General features: G+C 43.3%; 1 protein-coding gene across 3 annotated transcripts in view; it reads right to left on the reverse strand.

The window, feature by feature from the left end:
* The window catches only part of NFE2L2 (NFE2 like bZIP transcription factor 2), a 35,174-nt gene extending 17,269 nt beyond the window's left edge, over positions 1 to 17,905 (reverse strand). Inside the window, exon 1 of one of the 3 annotated variants that reach the window (XM_082630382.1) lies at positions 17,885 to 17,905. Coding sequence is in view for 2 of the 3 variants with exons in the window: in XM_082630380.1 (XP_082486506.1) it covers positions 4,373 to 4,420 (48 nt within the window). In the remaining variant the exon portion in view is untranslated. Of the gene's footprint in view, positions 1 to 4,372; positions 5,251 to 17,064; positions 17,285 to 17,884 lie in introns of those variants that run through there. The other 2 variants (XM_082630381.1, XM_082630380.1) reach the window with 2 other exon arrangements.
* Between the last annotated feature and the right edge of the window lie 7,280 nt (positions 17,906 to 25,185).

A 25,185-nucleotide genomic window follows, 5' to 3' on the forward strand; every position in this document is an offset into this window, starting at 1 on the left:
GTTACTAAGAGGGCTCATAATGACCACAGGGATCACCCTGATGTTAATGAGCAATGTTATGGTCCAGAGGCCACACAATTACCAGATTATTGCAAAGGTCATATGAAGAATGGGTAGAAATAAGGGGCTTAGGTGCTAGGAAAATACTATCTGTTCCAACTAAGGATATGAATTAACCCTGAGTTTGGAAATTACATTTCAACTGCTTCAAATGTATACATTTGAACATGCACAGTATCCACTGTTGTCACCAACTGCCAGGCAGCAATTTGGGCCTCTTAAAAAGTAATTGATAAGTATATATACCACATTTCATTCTCTTAAAATCAGTATAGAAGGGGCTTCCCTGGTGGCGTGGTGGTTAAGAATCTGCCTGCCAACGCAGGGGACATGAGTTTGAGCCCTGGTCCTGGAAGATCCTGCATACGGCGGAGCAACTAAGCCCATGTGCCACAACTACTGAGCCTGCGCTCTAGAGCCCGTGTGTCACAACTACTGAAGCCCACACACCTGGAGCCCGTGCTCCGCAACAGGGGAAGCCACTGCAATGAGAGGCCCGGGCACCACAGCCAGGAGGGGCCCTCGCTCTATGCAACTTGAGAGGGCTCGCACGCAGCAGCAAGGACCCAACGCAGCCAAAAATAAATAAATAAAATAAATAAACGTATTTAAAAAAAAATCAGTACAGGAATCTTTTACTTTCCTTAAGGTAAATCTTTTCAATTAACGCACTAAATAAATATGTAAGGACAATGGCTACCTGGGGAGCCTTTACATTAAGATTTGAAAACAAAAGATCACAGTGCCAGCATTCTAAATCCAGGTAAAGGTAAGTATGACACAATCTAACAATAATAACAGTAAGTGCATTTATCGTGCGCTTTCTATGTGCTCTAGACTCTTCCAAGCACTTGTATCCATAAGCTCACTTGCACTCACACCAATTGGCAAGGAAGGTGGTATTAAGATCCACACCGTTTATATTACAGAAGAACTCACATTAACAGAACACCCGAGGCCTCTTTAAGGAGGCTGCACAGTGCAGTCCTGCCAGGGCTCTGCTGCTGACTAGCTGTACAGAGAGCTCTGGGCTGTGAGGAAAAACCGAGACATCATACCTGTCCTCACAGAACTGTTTTTCATGTGGGAAAAAGGTATGTGAATGCCACTTAAAAATACAGAAGACAAGCCAGGGGTGAGGTATTAACGCTATTAATAAGTTCAACACCTGTTGCAGATGTCAAAGGAACATGAGAGGCATCTAATTCTGAGGCTTCTGGGTCTAACCACTATACAAAAAAATAGAAGGTGAGCTCCTAATGTATTTACATATCAGACATCACATGGCAGCACGGAAGGGCAGTAGATGTACAAAGTTTTCAGCTGTGTCATCTCCCCCATGGGTCTTATAGAAGGTCTTTCCCTGCACCACTCTGCCTTTCTAAAGAGTTACTTAGGGGTAGTTATTACAGAAGAAATAGTTTAGTCTTTAAAGACTAAAAGATGGGCTGGGGCTGGGAAGAGGGCAAGGCCACAGGGGTCAGCTCAGGTCACAGCTGGGTTCAGCCTTCCACTAACACATTCCACCCCCCACCACCAGCTCTTTCTGTTCATACAACTTGCCTGTGGACACTGCCCCATCTCTAGGCCCAGAAACCCAGAGTAAGAAATTCTGCTACCAGTGAAGGAGTGTGTCTGGCATGGGGTTCAAAGAGATGGCTCATCAATCCACATAAGTAGGGGATGCAGCAGACAAGCTGGAGGATCCCACAGAGGAGACAGGGCACACATAAGGCCTGGCCATTGATTGGTTTTCTGTCTCCACAACAATCAGGTCCTGACATGAGACCAGGACAAGCCACAGGAGAATATGAAGCTTATATAGCAAAGAGTGAAAAGGGGCATGGATTACCAGAATTCAAGGAGGGATTTTTTTTTTCAAGTGGGCCAAGGAAATCTCAGATGCCACACATTCCTGACAAAGAAAATGTGTAATTATGATAATAATCATCACAGCCACCAGTTGTGTGCTAGATCTTGTGCCCAGTTCTTACTTAATCCTAAGAATGCTGTGACATACCTATCACCCACATCTAATGATGATAAAGCTGAGGCACATCCCACTGCATTATCGCTCACTCAAGCTCTCTGGGCCTCGGTTCTCTCCCTATAAATCAGGGATAAGGCTCCTTACCTCACAGGGCAGAGTAAGGAGTACACACGACAAAAATCAGTGTGTGAAAGCACCCGGCACCTGGCCAGCATGGGGAAGAGCCTGAGAGACCGGCTGCCTTCCCCGACACTGCTAGGTGCCCACATCTGTTAGCTCAGGGCACACAAGCAAAGCCTCTTTTCTGGGACAGAGAAGAGAGGATATTGTCTGTTTTTTCTTTCTTGGGTGAATTTTGCTAATCACTGAGGCCGGAAGCCAAGGATGAGATGGTCCCAGCTGAATGAAGACGGTGAGAGCACAAGGATCTTAGGGGAGGTCAGGAAGAGAGAAACTCTCCCTGTGCCACCACAGAGAAGAAAACAGTTCATCCTAAAAGCAAACCGGCAACTTCTGGCTCGTTCCTCCTCTCCTTTCACCAATGGAGTGAATACCCTGGCGATGAGTTTCTGTTAAAACCCAGGAACAGCAGGACCTGCAAGCTTGAGCACAGATGGTTTCACAACGGGGCCAAAAGGAGAAAAATCTAGTCCCTCTTTGAAAAAGGGAGCTTAAAAAATTTCTTCTTAAATGGCTAACAAAGGTGGTACAGATCAGAGTGACAGTTACAGATCCTCAGTACTGCAGTGGTGATGCCACGGCGACTAAGCCACACCTGCACTATGGCCAGAGCCCCTCAGCATCTCTGCCCCCACCTGTCCATCTTCTGATGCATGGGCCATAATAACTTCCTGTCCACATCCAGCTCATGTGTCTTGCCCTTTCCAAAACCTCCCACGATTTCCAAATGCCTTAGATAAACGTGAAACGCCACGCATGGGCACCGAAGGCCCTGTTCAGCCAGCCCCACATTAACCTTTTCACCCCGAGTGACCCTATATGCCGCTACAGGCCAGATCACGCCTGCACCCTTCCTCCAGCTTCCAAGTGAAGCTGAGGCAGGAGGAAACCTACCAGCTTAAAAAGTCTAGATAGACGGCTACCTCCTCCAGGAGGTCCTCTCTGAGCACCCCAGCTGGAAGTGACATTTTCTCCTCTGCGCTGTCATATATCAGCAATGAATATAACTTGTATATATACCAAGTTCCTAGAGGGCAGTAATGGATTCGCTCTCACATCTGCTGAGCAAGTACCATTAAATAAGCACCAGGCACGGTGCGAGCCACCAGAATTACAAAAATGACAAAAACACAGTCCCTACCCTAGAGGGAGTCATACCTTAAGCAGGGGAGATGGAGATGTAATTTATACTCATTATGATATGAACCATGCCCTATAATCCAGGTGTACAAAGAACAAAGGGACTGATTAATTAGGAGGAGGGGGAATTTGAGAAGCAAATGTCCTTCAAGGAGGATAATATATTGGCTACACTATGTATCTTAGAAGATTAAAACAACTTCAGGCCCTGAAAGTTCCCTAGGGCGTGTTAATACCTAATAATACTTGTGGAATGAATAAGTTACATGTAGGCTCAGAACTCAGCATTTTCACTGTGTACCTAAGGTGTCTGGGGGGTTAAAGAATTCTAATTATTTAATAAAGGTATCATACTTAGTATCAGTTATAGCCCAACTACTAGTCATAGAAAATTATTTAACTTCATTCAAATTTTTCTTTGGGTACTCTACTAAAAACAAAATATTATACCTTAAGGATCATAAATGCACACTACTTCAGGTTAACAATAAAACTGATCTTTTGAGACAACAAATGTGATAGCATTTTCAAATACCCATGAAGGAATTTTGTAATCTGGATAATATAACAATTAGTCAATATAAATGCGGATTAACTGTATTTTCATAGAGGACACTAGCTATTTCCCTCAGGCTGATTGTCAGGAAAAGGACAAGAAAGTGGGCAACCTCACTTTCCTCCCTATTCTAGACTTTGTTTCTAAAGCATCAATCTATCACCAGCACAGCTCAACCTCTTTAGCTACTCTGTAGCTTCCCTTACTATCTGTCCTCAGTACACAAACTTCTTCAAAAAGTACCCGGTAGAAAAGGCAGTCAAGACCCAGAGAGGTATGGCATATGACTTTTAACTGCACCCTGAAATTTAAAAAAATGTTTAGCTTATCTTTTTAGGACTAGTCCCCTGCAGCTATAGGCTGGAGAAATGGTAAATAGCAGCAGTAACAATCACCAGGTCAAATAAAACTGCTCTGTGTTAAAGGATCTGGAGGAGACACTCTACCTGAGTAAATGAAGTGTACTTGGTCCCTCTGGTTTCTAGAGTTTTCATCACGATCTGTGTTCTCTCTCCCGCTACCCCCTTCTGGTTTAGAATAAGAAGTATGAACAGGCTGCCATCGGAGGAGGTGGTGGGCTACCCTGCAAAGAACAAGGAATATCCTGAGGTTTCCTGAGAACAAACAGTAATATCCCAGCTTCAAACTGTCTCTGGAAGTCACTGCATCACAGTGGTTCCACTGGGGCTGGGACCACCACCTAGAAGCAGTTGGAACGGTGTCGGGACAGGGGAGGGTGGCCCTTTCTGGTTGTCACAGTGAAGCGAAATACCCTGTAATGTGGGACAATCCCCCACTCCAAGAGAAGTCCAGACCCTTTGCCAGCGGTACCCTCTTTGAGGAACACTGAGGGAGCTCCTTGAGGTAGAGACACTGTCTTAATGAATCTCTGTAAAGGAGCCCCTCATTTTTTAGCATCTAACCAAACACCCATAGTCATCAGACAAGGAAGGAAAGAAAGAAAGGAAGGGAGAGCAGTGATTACAGACTTTCTAAATCCCTGTTCTGCCATTGAGAGTGGCATGGCCTTGGAGAAGTTACTTTACTTCTTTGAATAGGTTTCCTCGTCTGTAAAAAGGGGGTAACAGCCGCGATCACCATAGCTTTATTGTCAAGATCAAGTAAGAGGGAACATGTCCAGGACCTAGTACAGTACTAGCAGCTGTTCAGTAAATGTTAGTTTTTTCCCTTTTTCTTCCCCCTGAAATTGCCAGTTGCCTGTATCCTGATGTCTTGTTAACATCCAAAGGTTGGTTCTCTTGACAACGTTGCAAGCAAGTTGGTAATGCAAGAGAGCTGGTAACGTGAACAAAAATGAAAGCGTAATTGTTCCCTCCGCCTCCGTTATTATCTTTGCCAGCACACACACACCGGTCACTGAAACTTGACGGCACAACGGTGGTGCTGTTATCAAGTGAACTTTGGAAACCTGTAGCACAGGGCAATGCCATGCGCTCTGGAGCCGCAGGTTTCCAAGAGTCCCACAGGGACAGAGGAAAGGGGGGTCATTTTTACCCACATCTCTCTGGGGAGAAAAGGCTTTATTTTTCAGGATCAATAGAAGAGATGTTCCCCCAGCTCCTCCTAAGATGCTTTTCCCCCTTTCTGAACCTCCCCCCAAGTTCAAGACCCAGAGGTCCAAGTCCTTCAGCAACACCAAAAACTTCCGTATATAATCAATCCTGCCCTGGCATCCCAGGGGCACCTCATGGGGGAAGGGGGCACAGAACCTACCAATAGTGGGAATGCTTATCGAATCTGGGAACTCCCCTAATGGAATCTCCATCCGCACTCTTGAGAGGAATTCCTAACATTTCATTATTATTGAATCACTCTGTGGTCACATATGTGCACTCCGCTAACCAGAAGAAATATATAGCATAAAATGTGCCTTGCAAGTCAGAATAAAGTAGGCACTGCGGTCTAATGGGACTCCCATGCAACTTGCCCCCAAGCAGGTGTGACAAGTGCCCCAAAGGCAAAGCATCATGTCTGGTCTAAGATTCCTGAAAAGAAGATGGTTTGGAGAAAAGTGCAAGGACTCTGATGGCAGAGAATGCTCCAGTGCCAGCTCTAGCTCTTACCAGCTACGTGACTGCTTTGGTCATTTGCCCATGGCCCCCAGATCCCTTCCCCATCCGTCCCCAGGCTCCCTTGCCATATGGCTTCCAGCTACATTCCAGCAGGGTCGGCGAGAGGAGCGGGGGACACTGGAGAGATGCTGGGTGGTAGGAGGCCGAGCCCCTCTCTCAGTGGCCCCAGCTCCTCACTCGGTCCAGCTGCGGGAGGGCCGGTGAGGCCCTGGAATTCCACCTGCTCTCTCTGCCCCTCCAGCTCTAGGGCTGGCAAGTGGCTTCCGGTGGCTGCTAATCTCTGCGTTGTCTGTCTGGTTCCTCGGCTCTCCCATCACCTATATAAATAATTTCCTATATAAAATCCTTCTGCTTGAAATACCTCATGTGCTTTCCAGTTCCTAAGCCGAACTCTGGACTGCTTCTTAACCTCTCCAAAGAGTTTTCTCAATAATGACAAAACCTACCTTAACAGGGTTGTTAAAAGAACTAAAGATAATGAGTGTAAACACAGCACAAGTAAATACTCCCCAAAATGCTTTCCCTTTTCTCACATGAAGGACCTAAGTACAAGCTGCATGTCGAGGAGCACATCGAAGTGGTACAGAAGAGACCAAAAAGCTACGTCCCTCCTGGGTTCATTAAAAGGAATCCTTTAAACTAGTTTTCCTTTTCCTCCCAACCGCTCCTCCTTTACTTCTAGAACCCTTTTCCAAGTGGAAGGTTACCTGGAATCTCCCCACTCTCAGTCCACTGCCCCAAGGATTCTCCCAAACGTGCAGCCTGGTAAAGAAGTTTCTAGCAGAGGGTGAACCTCTGTCTCTGGAGAAGGAAGAACCTGAACCCACAGTCTGGTTCTCATTCTTGGCCTCGTCTCAGCTTGGGAACCAGCAGAGAAAGAACATACAAGCTGCGGGTAGCACTAAGCACACTGGCCCCGCTCCTGTCCTCTGGGGTTGGTTTCTCAATGTACATTTTAAACATGTTTCATTGAGAAGTACCAAGAACAAAATAACTTCTTCAAAAACTGGCAATTTTTTCTATTACAAGAAAAAAAATGATAGTTTTTATTTTTGGTGGTTTTCATTACCAGGATTGTAATGATTAAAAGAATTTTATTTTATTTTTTTTTGGCTAGGTCAAAAAAATTCATGGTTCTTCAACATGCTCTAGCCACAGCAGCAAGACTCCCTGGCTCCAGGACTGTAAAACCCACCAGCAAAAAGCACGGGTTCTTAATAAGCCAACCCTCAGGCACCTGGAGAAGCAGTGCACGTCCACCTTGGGTCACACCCCTGTTCTGATTCTGGTCACAGAAGCCCTCAGAACCTGATCAGTCATTGCTCCCTGTATTCTAATCCCTTAGAATTGCCAGGGGATAGGCTGGGCTCTGCATCCATGTAATCCATACAATTCTGTGCTGACGCAGAGCACACACAAGCACGTCGAGTCTGGAGTAAAGCAGATTTCTACACCATTTATCAGCAGGCCCCTCACATACAGTTAACACTGTCCCTGCCTCCCAAACAGAAGTGAGGGTGGGCACTAACCCACCCCAGCAGCGGCTACATCCAGAAAAGGGAAAGGGCACTTAATGCGAAGAATGAGTCACTGAAATACAAGTATGCACTGCAAACTCCTTCCGTTTTCAGGTACTTTAAACACACAGGTACATCATTCAGCACAAAACAAGCGAAAGAACAGGACTGTTTTTTAAATCTTAAAACAATAATAGGAGGGACAGGTTAAAAGAATTTCAAACTACTGATGACTAGAATTAGAAAAGCAGGCAGCTTCCTGAGGGCAGACTAGATGTACCCCCCCATCAGGTGATGGCCGGGGGAAGACTGGACCTGGGCCACACAAAGAGGGGCCTGGCAACACTGAAGAGAGGTCACGGCTGGCTCGGGGCGTCCACGCCCTGCTGGCCCTGTTCCCACCCTGTCTGCAAGGCAGGGCTGAGGCAGCTTCAGAAGGCACTGAACCACACCCTCGAGTGTGGTGCTCGAGACACACACACACACACACACACACACACACACACGCGCGCGCGCGCGCGCGCGCGCGCGCAAACAATTCAGAGGTTAGCTCCTGTTTCCAAAGTGTAAACCAGAAACCATCCAGGTTAAGTACAAACGACAACCACTGTGGTCAGAATATAGAGTTGACTTTGCCAAGCATATACAGAGAATCAAAAAGCTGAGTTGCTAAAAGTGGCCTTGTAGGTGTTAAGTTTTTTGTTTTTTAATGGAGGAAGATAGAGGCCCAGGAATGCAGAGCTCAGAGCTTCCTCTAGGAGGCAGTGTTGGGTCCTGGCCTCCAAGCTCTCCAGCCTCCCCAGTGCCCTGCATTGGTCCTCACTGCCTTTTCTACGTGATTGCCAAATAATCTACGCTGCAGGTTATCACTCGCCACACTCCTGACCAAACACACTTCTACTAACCCACTTGGGGAAAACCTTTTGATAACAAAATTATCACCCAAATCTCCATGAGGGATTAAAGAGCTCAAATTATATTTACTGAATTTCAAACATTCACCAGGCATCTTAAACACATCTCCCAGATTTAGGTATTAATCTTAAGGCTGTGAAGGTCAGTGATCAAATATAAGAACACTTCCTTTCATGAATTAAGCAACATCCTAACCAGATTTTCTAAATCACTCTATAAATATAAATACCTTTCATGGGTACCAAGCACTGTGCCAGCTTCTCTAGGGTAGTGGTTCTCAAACCTAATTGCACAAGGAATTCCTTCCAAAGCTTGAAAAGATATTGATGCCTGGGTCCCACCCCCAGAGATTTTAATGTAATGAGGTGGTAAGGCCTGGGCATCAGTATTTTAAATACTGATGGCGACTCTAATATACAGTGAATTTTAAGAACCATTACCACAGGGAACAAAAATATATACACAAAGTAGAAACAACCCAAATGTCCACGAACTGATAAGTGGGTAAATAAAATGTGGTGTATCCATATAATGGAATAATATTTGGCAGTAAGAAGTACAAAGTCCTCATATACGCTACAATATGGTCAAACTGTGTAAACACGTTAAGTGAAAGAAGCCAGTCACAGAGACCCACACATGCTATGATTCCATTTATATGAAATATCCAGGAGACAAAGTCATAGAAAGAGAGAATAATGAGTGCTTACCAGGAACTAAGGGAGTTTGGGGGAAATGGGGTGTGACTGCTAATGGATATGGGGTTTCTTTTTGGGGTGATGAAAATGTTCTAAAATTGATAGTGATGATGGTTGTACTACTCTGAATACACTCAGTCACTGAACTGTCCATTTTAAATGACTGGACTGTATAGTATGCCGATTACATCTCATAAAGCTGCTTAAAAGAGGAGAGAAATATAAATTCTATGCCCAGCTCTCAAGGAACTTACAATCTAGCTGTAGAGGAAAAAAATATAGATACATACATAAGACAAGTATCAGAGATTTTAAAAAGCAATTAGAGAATTGCCTAATGCAGAAAATAAAAACTCTAAGTTCAGAAGAAGGCTTCAAAGCCAAAATGGTCTGATAGTTTTCTTTTCTTACCCAACCATTCTTCTCTGATTTGAAGAAAAGCAATGGAGAGTTTGGATCTCATCAGTACGCTGCCGATATCAAAGGCCCCAAAGTTTCAATTTCCAAGTTTGTGAGAAACGGAATGACTAATTTAGCATTGCCAGGGAATTTTTTTAATCCTTCAGGATACAGGCTGTTGGGAGTTCCCTGATGGTCTAGTGGTTAGGATTCTGGGCTTTCACTGCCGTGGCCTGGGTTCAACCCCTGGTCAAGGAAGATCCCAGCAAGGCTTGCGGCATGGCCAAAAAAATAAACAACAACTAAAAAACCAGAATACAGGCTGTTGATGGATTACAGTGACTCTCAATTATCAACAGGATCTTTGAAAGATGAATTTGGTACTCTAAATACTTCTTACGTCCCGGGTTTGTCTTCACTTCTACCAGAGTTTGGGCCAAATAAACTTACATGCTCACACACAGAGGAAGATTTTCATATATAAGGTTCTGTGATACACAGGTGTTACAGGACATATGCCATAAAAACGATACGTTAGGGGCTTCCCTGGTGGCGCAGTGGTTGAGAGTCCGCCTGCCGATGCAGGGGACACGGGTTCGTGCCCTGGTCCGGGAAGATCCCACATGCCGCGGAGCGGCTGGGCCCGTGAGCCATGGCCGCGGAGCCTGCGCTCCGCAACGGGAGAGGCCACAACAGTGAGAGGCCCGCGTATCGCAAAAAAACCCCCCAAAAAAAACCAAACAGAAAAAACACGATACGTTAAAGTGCTTCCTATTCTCGGTGTTCCTAAAATTCTTCGTACTAATAGTTAAAAAGTGTTTACTGTGGGAGGGGCTGACCCAGAGAAAATTCCTGCTTTAGGCAAGATAGGATATTGTTTAGCAATCTTGTTTTGTCTTGGCGGGGAAAGTTAATGTAAGAACACCATTTGTATTTTTCTAACACTTTTTGGGAACGTTATACATTTGAATATATATTTGCTTTCATTTCCAGAAAACATACTATTATCAATGAAAGAAGGCTTGGACTGTATCTTAGAACCTCTTTAATAAATGTTTGTTGGAGCACATTTAAAAGCAGGTGGTAATTACATTTTTAAAGCTCCTAGAAATCTTATCATCAAAATATAAACTCTGTTCTCCTTTTTTTTTTTTGCAGGACGCGGGCCTCTCACTGTTGTGGCCTCTCCCGTTGCGGAGCACAGGCTCCGGACGCGCAGGCTCCGCGGCCATGGCTCACGGGCCCAGCCGCTCCGTGGCATGTGGGATCTTCCCGGACCGGGGCACGAACCCGTGTCCCCTGCATCGGCAGGCGGACTCTCAACCACTGAGCCACCAGGAAAGCCCTCTTCTCCATTTTACAGTAAACTTAAAATAAACATACAGCCATTGGTGAAGGAAGCAGGTTGAATACTGCATTTAGTAAATCTGTCCTGCTATACCCTGGTGTGCAACAAGAGATTCCAGCAAACTTTCAGAAGTGGCTTGACCACTGTTAAATTAAATCCTGGGATTAGTCAGACCAACTTTTAGGCAAATCATCCACTGAAACCTAAAAAATCCTGCAGCATCCTTAACTCAAATAAGACAATAATTCTGAAAACAATTTGTTTAATAATAAGGACTAAGAAATAAAGTATTTAATTTTGAAATGTACCGTACTCAAAACCCCAAGAAAGCTTCAATTAAACAGACCTGAGCCCTTGTGCTTGCTTCAAATCAGAAATGCCAAAACAGGAGATGAGTGTTTAATTTGAGTCAACAGGTTTCTACTAGCTGTTTTCAACTCAAATTCTCCCTATTTTTCCCACTTTCCTTCAACCAGGTTTAACCCTATCTGTCCCACTCTTTACCACATACATAAACATCTTCACTACCAAACTTATTTTTGAACATTATTTCAAAATAAAAAGAGCCAATGTCACTGTTTGCAGATGACATGATACTATACACAAAGAATCCTAAAGAGGCTACCAGAAAACTACTAGGGCTAATCAATGAATTTGGTAGAGGAGCAGGATACAAAATTAATGCACAGAAATCTCTTGCATTCCTATACAGTAATGATGAAAAATCTGAAAGAGAAATTAAGGAAACACTCCCATTTACCATTGCAACAAAAGAATAAAATACCTAGGAATAAACCTACCTAAGGAGACAAAAGACCTATATGCAGAAAACTATAAGACACTGATGAAAGAAATTAGAGATGATACAAACAGATGGAGACATATCCCATGTTCTTGGATTGGAAGAATCAACTACCCAAAGCAATCTACAGATTCAATGCAATCCCTATCAAATTACTGATGGCATTTTTCACAGAACTAGAACAAAAAATTGCACAATTTGTATGGAAACACAAAAGATCCCGAATAGCCAAAGCAATCTTGAGAAAAATGGAGCTGGAAGAATCAGGCTCCCTGACTTCAGCCTATACTACAAAGCTACAGTAATCAGGAAAGTATGGTACTGGCAGAAAAACAGAAATATAGATCAATGGTACAGGATAGAAAGTCCAGAGATAAACCCAGGCACATATGGTCACCTTATCTTTGATAAAGGAGGCAAGAATATACAATGAAGAAAAGACAGCCTTTTCAATAAGTGGTGCTGGGAAAACTGGACAGCTACATGTAGAAGAATGAAAATTAGAACACTCCCTAACACCATACGCAAAAATAAACTCACAATGGATTAAAGACCTAAATGTAAGGCCAGACACTATAAAACTCTCAGAGGAAAACATAGGAAGAACACTCTATGACATAAATCACAACAAGATCCTTTGTGACCCATCTCCTAGAGAAATGGAAATAAAAACAAAAATAAAGAAATGGGACCTAACAAAACCTAAAAGCTTTTGCACAGCAAAGGAAACCATAAAAAAGACAAAAAGACAACGCTCAGAATAGGAGAAAATATTTGCAAACGAAGCAACTGACAAAGGATTAACCTCCAAAATATACAAGCAGCTCACGCAGCTCAATATCAAAAAAATAACAACCTAATCCAAAAATGGGCAGAAGACGTAAATAGACATTTCTCCAAAGATGATATACAGATTGCCAACAAACGCATGAAAAGATGCTCAGCATCACTAATCATTAGAGAAATGCGAATCAAAACCACAATGAGGTATCACCTCACACCAGTCAGAATGGCCATCATCAAAAAATCTACAAACAATAAATGCTGCAGAAGGTGTGGAGGAAAGGGAACCCTCTTGCACTGTTGGTGGGAATGTAAATTGATACAGCCACTATGGAGAACAGGATGGAGGTTCCTTAAAAAGCTAAAAATAGAACTACCATATGACCCAGCAATCCCACTACTGGGCATATACCCTGAAAAAATCATAATTCAAAAAGAGTCATGTACCAAAATGTTCATTACAGCACTGTTTACAACAGCCAGGACATGGAAGCAACCTAAGTGTCCATTGACAGATGAATGGATAAAGAAGATGTGGCACATATATACAATGGAGTATTGCTCAGCCATGAAGAGAAACGAAATTGAATTATTTGTAGTGAGGTGTATGGACCTAGAGTCTGTGTTAGAGTGAAGTAAGTCAGAGAGAGAAAAACAAATACCGCATGCTAACACATATATATGGACTCTAAAAAAAAAAATGGTTCTGATGAATCTAGGGGCCGGATAGGAAGAAAGATGGAGATGTAGAGAATAGACTTGAGGACACTGGGAGAGGGAATGGTAAGCTGGGACGAAGGGAGAGAGTAGCATTGACACATCTACACTACCAAATGTAAAATAGATAGCTAGTGGGAAGCACCTGCATAGCACAGGGAGATCAGCTCTGTGCTTTGTGACCACCTAGAGAGATGGGACAGGGAGGGTGGAAGGGAGATGCGAGAGGGAGGGGACATGGGGATATATGTATACATATAGCTGGTTCACTTTGTTATACAGCAGGTGCTAACACAACATTGTAAAGCAATTATACTCCAATAAAGATGTTTAAAAAAAAAAAAAAAGAGCCAACGGACCAGGAGAATGTACCAACTAACAAGGCAAATAAAGTTAAACAAAGACTCCAGGAACTAAGAGTTTTAATTAAGAAAAAGGAAAAGAGTCCCTGAAAAATGTGAGGCAGAATCTTGGACACTGATGAAATACCAAGAATTTTAAAAACTATTATTATATTAAGAAATAATCCTGCCTCTCTAAATTAAACCCTGCTAGGCCTCTGCAAGTTGCTTAAAAGACCTCCATGTGTTAAGTCCAATTGATAGGTTGTATTTACCTTCACTGTATTCAAGGTCCACCTCCCCTCTCACAAACACAAAATATAGTTATTATATTTCTTGGTAACTAGAAAAGGTGCAGAGATTAACCTTTTAAATCCCTGCCTGTCCTTCTCTGAGTTTTTCTCAACTTATCCACTTTTTAAAGTGTAAGAGTTTCCTCCTGTTTAAAGTTTAACTAGTCCCGGTCCAGTTTGGAAGTGGAGTCATTCTACCTAGGTTTGGAGTCAGACTACCTAGGTTTGAATCCCACCTTTGCCACTCAGTAGTTGGGTAACTTTAACCAGAACTCTGGGCAGCTGTATGCCTCTTTCCTCGCCTAGAAACTGGAGATAATAGTATTTCCCATGGGGTTACTGTGAAATTATGCACGTGAAGCAATTATCATGCTGCCTGGCACACAAGGAAATACTCAATAACTCATCTATGACCATGTTAGTGCCGAACTCTTCCTGAGCCCAAGAGTTTACACTGACGAGTTAACCGCAGATCAAGGAAAAATCAAAGAGGAAAACATTATTTATGCAAAACCCCCTTTAAATGTGTTCAGCCAAGAGAGAGAAAGCTCCCAGAAAAAAAAATGTGCTTATAGTCCACAGAGGGTTCTTTTCTTCATGCAGCTCTGTAAGTATAATTCATCCTGAATAAAAATAAAGAAAACTAATGTATGTGGCTTTCAATTCTTCCTGGTTATCCTAAAGAAAGTCGGGTTTTGAGTGTTTTTCCCCCCAGCATTGTTTATAAAAACCCAAGTTAACAAGAAAGAAAGAGTCCCAAATGGCCCAAGTTATTTTTAATGCAGAATGACTTATGTGAGTTATGTATTTACCCTCCTACAATCTTTCACAATCTCTCAAGAGATGTTTTTCAAATATCTAAAGAGCCAAGTTGTTCTTTGCTCAACATTCATTCAGGAGATGAGAAACCTGTCCTATTTTTCTTTAAAAGTTATCTCACTGGTCTAGTCCAAGATCAACTTCATCCCTCATATACAAAAATACTTTCTCCAAGACACCCTTGAAAAGAGTAATGGATGGTTCCTTCCAGCTACTGGAAATAAAGAATATAAAACTCTCTTTACTGCTATTCATCAACACCTCCTCCGCACAGAGGGTGAAAAACTGTATCCCAGTACCACTTCACACCTGGTGTTTCTTTGACAAAAGGTTAGTATCCACTTTTAACTCTTCAAAGCTTTCTGGACTACAAAGATTTAATATGAATCATAGTTAAAGGCATGAAATTGATTCTAAATTTTTTTCCATTTTTTTATAGTCTTCAAATATGCAAACTGATGTCTGATTACAAAAGGTGGAAAAGCAGTTACCTTAACAAACATAATTGGAAAATTCATATTTAAAAGAGAAAGCAGTATAGATGGAATCTTAAATCACATAGTAAAGAGAGAAAAAAAATTTAATAACACTCTAGGCTACACTCCTGAATCTAGGAAAACTAAAGTCTATTAGCATTATATGTCTCTGGGTCATACAGAGTAATAAAGTAATGGCTATAGGGATTAGTCTTGAACAGCAGCTAAATCGGAAAGCACAATGCACTTCTTCGTACTAGTGGGGAGGAGGAATCCAATCCTAATCATTACTAGGGGAAAGTTCAAGACAAACAGCTTTAAAGAAAAAAATCACAATTAATACATTGTCAATAACTCAAAACCTTACTTTAGATCTTCAGGATTAGTCTAAAACGTGACGTTTCAGAGCATAAATGTATTTACCATTCCTATTAAGTTACACATTTCCTTGAACCAAATATTTTTCCAAAGAACCCATTCACACACACAAAAAAATTGGAAATAAAAATATCAACTCCTTTTAAAAAGTCCCTACAAAGTATATACAGAAACTTGTTTTCACATTTGTGATAATTTACAGAAGCTGTTAGCAAAGCCTTATGAAACACAGCTGTCCCACCCTCTACCCTCGCAAATGAAGCAACAAAATAAGAAATCGAGGCAAATTCTCAAACAGAAAAGGAAAACTAAAGAAAGCACCCAAGGGAGAATCAATATACGAAAGAACAAAATTTAGTAACAGTCTAAAAACAACAGAAATTCTAATCTACACTCGAAACTCTTACCCTTGACAGCACAGAACAGAATATCCTGCCTTACACATTTTGGAATTACAATTCCGAAACGCTAAATCCAAAAACAAAGCCGCCCGGGGGAAAATAACAATTGCGCAACAGATCAACAGCTCCAACTTTTCCCTTGGCCCCAGCGCCGCAAGGTTTGCACGCTATAAAGCAGGAAAGGGCCAACTGAGGGCCGCCGTGACAGCCAACCGACCACTGTCACGGCGGCCGAGGCCACGCTCGCCCCCCGGGAGGCACCACGCCGGGATCGAGAGGCAGGGGGCGCAGCCGCCTCTGACCTCAGAGTCCACTGCCCCGCCGCCACTTCCCGGCGTGTTGCACGGGGACAACTCCCGGTCTCCGAGCCTGAACCTTTCCCTCGGCTCCAGGGGGCGCGAGGGGGCGCGCGGGGCGGGGTTCGGTCGCTGTACGTCGGGGCAGCCTAGCGCGCTGGGCACTTTATGACCTCCTCCCGCCCCCACCCTGGGGACTGGGCACTCTCGCCAAGCTGCCTAAGGGAGATCCCATGGATGGACCGATCGATTAGTTTGCACAGGAGCACCCTCAGACGGCCCAGCGGAGTGAGGGCGCCGCAGCCCGCGCTCGCGGAGGTCATGGGCCGAGGGGCAGCGGCAGAGGAGGGACTCCGGCTCCCAGCCCAAAGGAGACCTCAGTTCCCCCGAGAGCGGCCCCGTGACTAGGCACATTTTTGCCGGTTCCGAGGCTGGGGAGCCGCAAAGCCCCGGAAGGGCCGGTCCGCGCCGGCTCAGACCGCCAGCGTCCGCCCCCTCCTGCCCCGCTGCCTCCGGGCCGCTCAAATTCGGGAGGGGGCCCGGCCGGGGCTCCAGCGGCCCGGGGCGTGGTTAGAGACGCCCTTCGCCCCACGCGCGAGGGCGTAGCCCCCCAACCCCAACACAGTCTCCCTCGGGGGCTGCGGGCGCGCTGTCAGTCCCACCACCCGGCCGCGTCCCCACACCCCTCGCAAGCCCTCTGGTCCCAGCTCCCCTTCCCCGGCCCCAGCGCAAGCGCAGCGGCTCTGGTGTGCGCGCGGCCGCAGCAGTCCCGGCTCAGGCCACAGACGGGAAGAGAGGCCAGCTGCGGCTGTCCCTCCCCGGCCGCGGCTCCCTCGCGCCCCCGCCCCCGTCCTGGCACCACCTGCTGGGACGGCAGTCCCGGCGGCGGCAGCTCCAAGTCCATCATGCTGAGCTAGGGACGGTGCTCTGAGGCTCCCCGACGGCGGCCCTGTCCCGGCTGCCGAGGCGCGGTGCGGACAGGGCGGTACTGGCGGCGGCGGCGGCTTCTCTAGGATCCTAGGAACTAGCCTCTCCGCGACTCGGCCCGACTCGCCGGCCGGGCTCTTCCCCGGCTCCGCCTCCCGACCCCCGAGGGCGGGGCAAGAGCCCAAGCCCTTCCTTCCCCCGCCGGCCTCGCGGGCTGAGCTTCCGAAAATCCCCCACCCCCGCTCCGGCTGACGCAAGAAGCTGGCGGTCCTGGGGCGGGAAAGGGCCGCGGGAGGGGGTAGCAGTGGGAGGCCGCGGGCGGGTTGCCGGGAGGAGGGCCGCCTTAGGCCCCCGGTCCCCCGCTCTCAATTTACCCTCCTCGCAAATACAGCCAACGCTCTCCGCCCGCGGGATTAAGAATTGTTTGCCGAAGGTCGCTGGGGTGCGGGTGCTTTGAAAGTTTAAACAGTTGGAACAAACACGCCTGGAGACCCCGTAAAGGCGCTGGTATCGGAGCTGCGCTTCCCTGATTTGGACTTGCAGAACCTTGCCCCGTTTTATCTCACCCCACCGCCCGAGAGTGGCGCCAGCCCCGGGGGCGGGGGCCGGAGGCTGGGACCCAGGCCGAGCGCACCGCGCGCCGCCCTCTCTCCCCGGCTCCCCTCCGGGGCTTGGGGCAGTGGGACTTGCCCGGGGGAAATGAGGACCGCGCGGGGAGTTCGTGCTCGCAATCACCCTGAACGCCCTCCACTTACTCCCACGCCTTGCACTCTCGTCAGACTCTAGTCGCCGAGGACAAATGAAGTCTCTTTTGCTCGGAGAGTGGTCGATGTTGCCCACCCGGAGCGTTCTTTTCCCGCCAGACCGTACACGCCACACCACAGATGGCGTCCTCTAACACCGTGCGATGCTACTACATGTCATAATCCTCAGAAGTTTTCTTTTCACGTACTCACAATATAATTTTTAAAATAAAAATCCAAAAGACCAAGTTATAAAACTGTAGTGTGGACCCGTTTTGTGAAAACATGTACCTAGAAAAAAAAAAGTCGTTCCTCAAAATATTAATGGTTGTAGGATCATGAATGATTTTTATCTTTCTCTTTGTTACTTTATGTTTTAAATCTACGATGAGTATGTATTACGTTCTACATTAAAAACAATTATTTAAAAATTAATCATTGCCCAGAGAAAACTTTAAGTACTTGAAAACAGGAATATTGTGAAATCTTATGATTTAAAAGAGAATAGATAAACGGTTTGGTTTTGCTTTTTTCTCTTATGCAATAGCAATCTTTCTAACTCTTTAACAAGCCTGGTTTTCAGCTTCTAACTTCTTGGAATTATGCAAAACCAGGTGAAGTAGACAGTTCCTGGAACCGGTTTTACTATTTCATTCAAAAACCTGATGCCCCCCCCCCACAAAAAAAAAAAAAAAAAAAAAGCCTGACTACAGCTGACCAATGCCCCCAAAGCTGCAAAGAACTTAATTTCTCTTGGTTGCATAATTTGACACTCCCAGGATTTATCTGTAAATTTACATGTTCGAATATTCCTTAAAGTAAGTGAAGCCCAAATTAATTGCTTGTAAATGAAGTAAGTTTCTTCAACTTGAATTAAACTCAGCTGTTACGTGAAAAGCCTACAAAATGATCTGCAGGCTAACAACAAGCTCAGGAGAAATGATTTACAATGAACTTGACATGAAACATGCGAAGACAAAATGAAATGACATTTCTGCGTCAAAGAAGGGCACAAGAGTATATTGTTAACAATTCAAGTTACTTATTAAAATTAGTACATCCAAGAATGTAGACAGTGAGCCCAGGAGGCAGGAGATAACAAAGTCATATACGACATGGTTGCTGCCCTCCAGGAGTTTATAAAGTGTTTGGTATTTCCTTGTTAGGCAACAAATTTCCATTGAGTTTAGACTGAATGAAATAAACTCTACTTCTGCAAAACTGCAATTTCTGGGAGTATATTATTTCAGGCACCTGCAGAGTACGTATTTTCAAAGGGAGGAGGACAATATGATAAGAGTCTGAACATGTTTAAGAAAAATAAAGGCAACAGCTAAGGAAAAGCTGTTTGGCGTTGTATGGTGGTTCAGCATAAGAACAGTGAACCCCAGTCTCAGACCACCCACGTCAAGGAGGTTCCTGGTCTTTGCAGAATTCTGAAGTAAGATCATATTCATGTGAGAACCTAGGCCTTGCCCTCTAAACTTATATATTGTGCTATGAGGGCACAGATACTATGGATTGAGAAGTTCCAGGAGAATGCTGGCTTTTCTCTCTTGTCCTGGTGCTGTGGGAGTTCTTTTACTGCCAGGCTGTCCTTGCTATTTTATTTTTTCTCTCAACTAGTTTTACTTTCTACTAACCCTTGTACATTTCCATTGCTGTCTGAGTTCTTTGCCATCTTTAGAAAGAGAACCTTCCATGTATGCTTGAGATAGGGCAGAATTGTAATACTTTGCTCCAGAATTCTCATAAAAAACAAGCATCAGCAGGTAATCCTTCCAAGTATACAAAGTTTGGATAGTGATGCAGGGACCCATTTATTTCAGCTTCTTCTCCGTGATCTAATCTGCCAAATTTGCAAGGTCCAAGAACTACCTACTATTTCAAAATCCTTCATCACCTTGAGGCTTCTTCCCTCTTCTTTTCACTTCCTTTTAATTATACTCTATGTTTGAGCCAGAAAATATCCAAACTCCCTTAGAATTATCATTGAAATTCTAAATTTGTCCAGCTTACAATTTAAGCGTATCGGGTAGCTAGTTTCCACAGATGGCGCCCAGTGAACCCCCCTCCTGATATTGACGTGCTTGTGTAGTCCCCCCACATTGCAGCAAGGCTGGCCTTGAGACTTGCTTTAACTTATAGAAGGAGGCTGGAAGTGACACTATGCCAAGTCTCCACCTAAGCTTTTTTTTTAATTAAAATTCTACTTTAATTACTTATTTTCTTGGCCATTTAATTATCACTTTTCTTCCACAAAAACTTTACTGTTGAACTCCAAATGTTTAACAGCTTCGAGTGAAACTAGGACCATAATTCACTACTTCTGTAGGTTTTAGAAAGTTATTTATAAATGTCAGGAATACCACAAATTTGACATCAAGAATCATTAGAAACTTTAAAAATCTTCAGTTCAAAAGTTCATGTGGACCAATTTTAGTAGGTTCATAAAGTTACATCTTGCTACCTGGATGCCACAATATAAAAAAAAAACCACAGAAATACACAGACAAAATTTTCCTTCATATTATAAAAATTACCTGTCTACAATCCTTAAAAAGTTGTAATGCACAAGAACCACTGAGCTCCAACTATCTTTCTTAATTTTATCACCACATCCTCTATGCAAATCATATGCCCTGGTCAAATTAGTCTTTTCATTTTTTTCCAACTATATAATTTCCTACCTCTATATGTTTGTTCATGTAGGTTTCCCATCCAAAAGTCCTCCTTTCACGCTTTCTCCTGCAATCTCATGCCCACTTAAAGACCTGATTCAAATAAACCATTCTCTATAAAGATGTCCCTATCCTTCCCCACTGGAAATGATCTTCTACTATTTTTGGTGCCCTGTATCACTTACCATTTCCTGTCTATTCTATTTGTTACTTTTCCAATTAGATGTTAAGTTCTTTGGCATCTGTTGGCCACAACAGCTAGGTTGGTAAATACTTTATGCTATGCTTGGCATTCTAGATGTTGAATGGGGATGAATATGATTTTCACTTCCTGGGAGTAGTGGCATAAGTAGTGAAAGAGGTTGCATGGACTCGGGGGTCAACATCCAGTTGCTCTATGTTACTTTGAAAAGAATCACCCCCTCTGACATCAGTGTTCTTAGCTCTAAAAGGAACGGGATGCACTAAGTAAACTTTTAAGGCTCATCTTGCTCTAAGATTGCTTTGCTTGGTAATTACTTCCTCTTCCTTTTTACAAATGAAAATGCACATTGATTGCTTATCCATAACCATTTTAAATTTGAAAAATATTTTACATGCAGCATTTTACATTTGACAGGAAATTATTGTTAGCAACTGAGAACAGCTATACTGAAGAGATGTATTTAAAAATAGAAGTATCAGAAGAATTTCATTTTACTGTCATCTGTTCCAAAGACCTCAGAGATGCTGGTTTAGAAAGGAATCCCTCAAACATTTAAAATATATATTAAATACCTCTAGCTTAGGTTTGTTGACTTTGAAATATAACTGGAGAAAGAAGTATTCATCTAGTCCACTAATCTAAAGAAATATGAGATATTCTTTTTTTTTTTTTTTTTTTTTTTTTTTTTGCGGTACGCGGTCCTCTCACTGTTGTGGCCTCTCCCGTTGCGGAGCACAGGCTCCGGACGCGCAGGCTCCGCGGCCATGGCTCACGGGCCCAGCCGCTCCGCGGCATATGGGATCTTCCCGGACCGGCGCACGAACCCGTGTCCCCTGCATCGGCAGGCGGACTCTCAACCACTGTGCCACCAGGGAAACCCCTGAAATATTCTTTTGATATTTTCTCAAATTTTGTCATATGTGTCTTCAAAAAGAAAGATTAAATTTAATTTGTTAGACTATTATTCACTTTTATTCCTTTTCCAATTGGAATATATTTTAATTCATGTGTTCAAAAAAATCAGGCAAGGGCTTCCCTGGTGGCGCAGTGGTTGAGAGTCCGCCTGCCGATGCAGGGGACACGGGTTTGTGCCCCGGTCCGGGAGGATCCCACATGCCGCGGAGCGGCTGGGCCCGTGAGCCATGGCCACTGAGCCTGCGCGTCCGGAGCCTGTGCTCCGCAACGGGAGAGGCCACAGCAGTGAGAGGCCCGCGTACCGCAAAAAAAAAAAAAAAAAAATCAGGCAAGGAAATATAAAATTATGTTGATTTTTAGGTAACATCTTAAGGTTTTGCCATATTTGAATTGCCTACTTCCAACCAAATTTAATTCTAAATCAGGGAAGTCATCTTAATTGCAATTAAATAGAATCTTAGGTCTTAATGAAAATAACATAGAAGGTACCTTACCCAAATCACCTCAAATTCACAGAAATTAACATTTCAATGCATTTTGCTCTGAAATGAAATGAAAGAGTTGTATATCACCAAAGCCAGTTTTAACTCGTATAGTTTCCTGCTCATAGTAGAAACAGTGCTCTACAGGAACTGCAATGCAGTGAGTAAAGAGAAAAACCCAGAAGTTTAAAAGAGTGCTTTTTAATTATGTATGTTGATACCTACGTAAAACTATACGCATAGGAATAAAAAGCCTGAACATATACACTCCAAAACATTAACCACATTATTCCGATTAGTTAGATTACTGATGATTTTTATTTTTCTCACTTTTGCCTGCCTGTATTTTCCTAAATAAACATATATTACTTTTATAGTAATAAGCAAAAAAAAAAAAAGTGGCAGTGGGGTGTAGGGGTAAGGGAGGAACACCTGCTTTTCTCCCAAGACACTGGGTCCATCTCATTTTCAGATTGAATTTTAACCACAAGCCTTACCAATCTTTCCATTCTGTATTTACTATAGTGGAACCTGGAGAACTTGACCACATCTTTAAGAGTGGGTGATGGTAAGGGTCTAAAGACCCTTTGCTCTTTGAATCTGCTGCTATATTTGCAAAGTTTCACTCAGCAGAATAGGAACCCCCAGATAAAGATGGAATTTTATGAGTACATAGAGACTAAGAACCATAGCTTCCGAGTGATATGCAAAGTTGCTCATACAGAATGTTGCTGTATGGGGACATTAAACAGAGTACAGAAAAACACTTACACCTAGAGCTGTGTCTCTAAGACCGGTTACCAAATATTAATAATGGATGTTGAATATCAGACACTTTTCACTTTCATCTTTGTACTTTTCTGCATTGTTCAAATTTTTACAGTACGCATTTTCAGAATTAGGGGGAAAATCCACTAAACTGTTTTCATTTTGGACAAACAAAAGCAAAATGCAATGACAGAATAGCAGAGCATCCTCATGGACAGGCCTTGCAAAGTCTTTAACATTCAGAGGCTAGAATGTGAAAAAGGGAAGTAAGATTTGCCAACATATTTCTTTCTGGCGCAGACTCTCATTTTGACCTTTGAGTAATACTGGAATTAAAAGAACCTTTAGAGATCTTCTGGCCCAAAGATGGCAAGTCAGTTTTACTTTGCTTGCTAACTCCGGTTGATTGGTAGTGACTGCCTACAATGATTTGCTGAGAAGAATTTAGAAGCAGCTTCCTAGTTTGGTAGAAAAGTTTCAGTGATTGATTAACAGTGTCTGCCATGGGCACAGACAGATAGGAATGATTATAGTATCAGGTGTTTTCCCTCCCTTATCTAGTCCAACTCTCTACTTTTACATTTGAGGAAATTGAGGGGTGAAGTGGTTAAACATGATCACAGAACTAGCTTTTGGCAGAGCCAAGCGTAGAATAACATTTCCTGACTCCTGGTATTATGTTCTTCCAGCACAACAAATTCATTTGGACTTTTGAAGGCATGTCTAGCACTGGGCCAGACCTAAAGCATCAGGTATAAATTTTATTTACATGTCAGCACCTTATTTTTGGAAGAGATTTAATAACCCAGTTTATTAATGATAATAATTATTTCATATATTTTATAAACATTCCCTACAAATCATGGCGATGTGACTAGGCCCAATATTATAAATCAAAAGACTGCAAAACAATGAAATGAGTTGCTCATAGCTCAAGAAAATTATTTTATCTGAAACTGGCTGGATCTAAAGCCCAGGCTCTGTCTACTCTAGGTCAGGCCTCTGCAGAGTCCCTTGGCTGTGCTGTATTTACTGAGAGTACTCACAGCAGAGCTCCCTGAAGATTACGTTTTTCCACATTTCGTTCAATTAGTTCCCCATAGACGGAATGATAAAGTCTTTTTCACTAGAGAGAAAGCTTGCAAACAAATATGAGAACAGGATTTCTACATTTAAGAACCTCAAAGTGAAGTGTAAGGAGAAACTAAATGGGCTATTTGCAACTTCAGCCTCTCCACCTAATGACAAGGTTTTAATATTTCTGTTTTAATGAAAAGGTCTAAGAACAAGACTATAAGCTGTTGTAACCCTTGTACTTCTTCCAATACATTAAATTTCTCTGGTTGTATGCTTCTAAAAAGCCTAACATGCAGGTAACTTTAATGTCAGTTTAGAGCTGTCTCTCCTCATAAGATTCAGGTACTAGTTCATCACATTTTCTTTCTCCTGGTGAAAAATAGATTATTTCAGTCTTTGGAGTTCATAAACTTTCAAAAGTCTATGATGGTAAATGTACAAATTCACTTGCCTTTTGGAGTTTTGACTATGGGCCATGCACTTTATATGGATTACTCCATTTAATTCTCTCAGGAAACCAATGACATAGGTATATTATTACCCCCTTTAGAAATGAGGAAAATGAGGCTTAGAGAGGCTAGCTAATTTTATCTATGCTCAAGCAGTTAGCAAGTAGCTGAGCAGGTCACTCTGGATTTAAAGTTCTTAAGCATGAAGATTTGCTGTCTCCCATGGATGTTTAAAAAAAATGTAAAGGGTTAATTAGGGAATTTGGGAAGAAATGTTTTCTGAAATGTTTTGCCAAAAATTATCCAAGTAATTCACTCATTTAAAAAATAACAGTTGATGAAGTGTACCATGCTGGGCGTTAGAGGGAAGACCAAGATGAGTTGAACTTGGATCCTGCTCTCAAAGTCCTTATAGTCCTGTAATAAAACATTACAATTGACCATAGCCAAGAAGTGGTGAATGCCACAGAAGGGGCCGACAGTCAATCTACCGAACGTAACGGCAGACGGTCACAGTTGTCTCTTCAGTTTTAAAGAAAATTGACACAATGATGTTTGTAAAACAGCTTTATTGAGGTATAATTGACATGTAAAAAATGGCATATATTTAAATATACAATTTGATAAGTTTTGATATATATATGTGAAGCCATCAACACAATCAAGATAATGAACCCATCTATCAGCCCCCAAATGTGCCTCATTTAACTCCTGCTTCTCCCTGTCCGCCAACCCA

Source organism: Mesoplodon mirus, assembly GCF_964341445.2.
Source record: "Mesoplodon mirus genome assembly, chromosome: 8".
In the NCBI taxonomy this organism is placed as follows: domain Eukaryota; kingdom Metazoa; phylum Chordata; class Mammalia; order Artiodactyla; family Ziphiidae; genus Mesoplodon; species Mesoplodon mirus.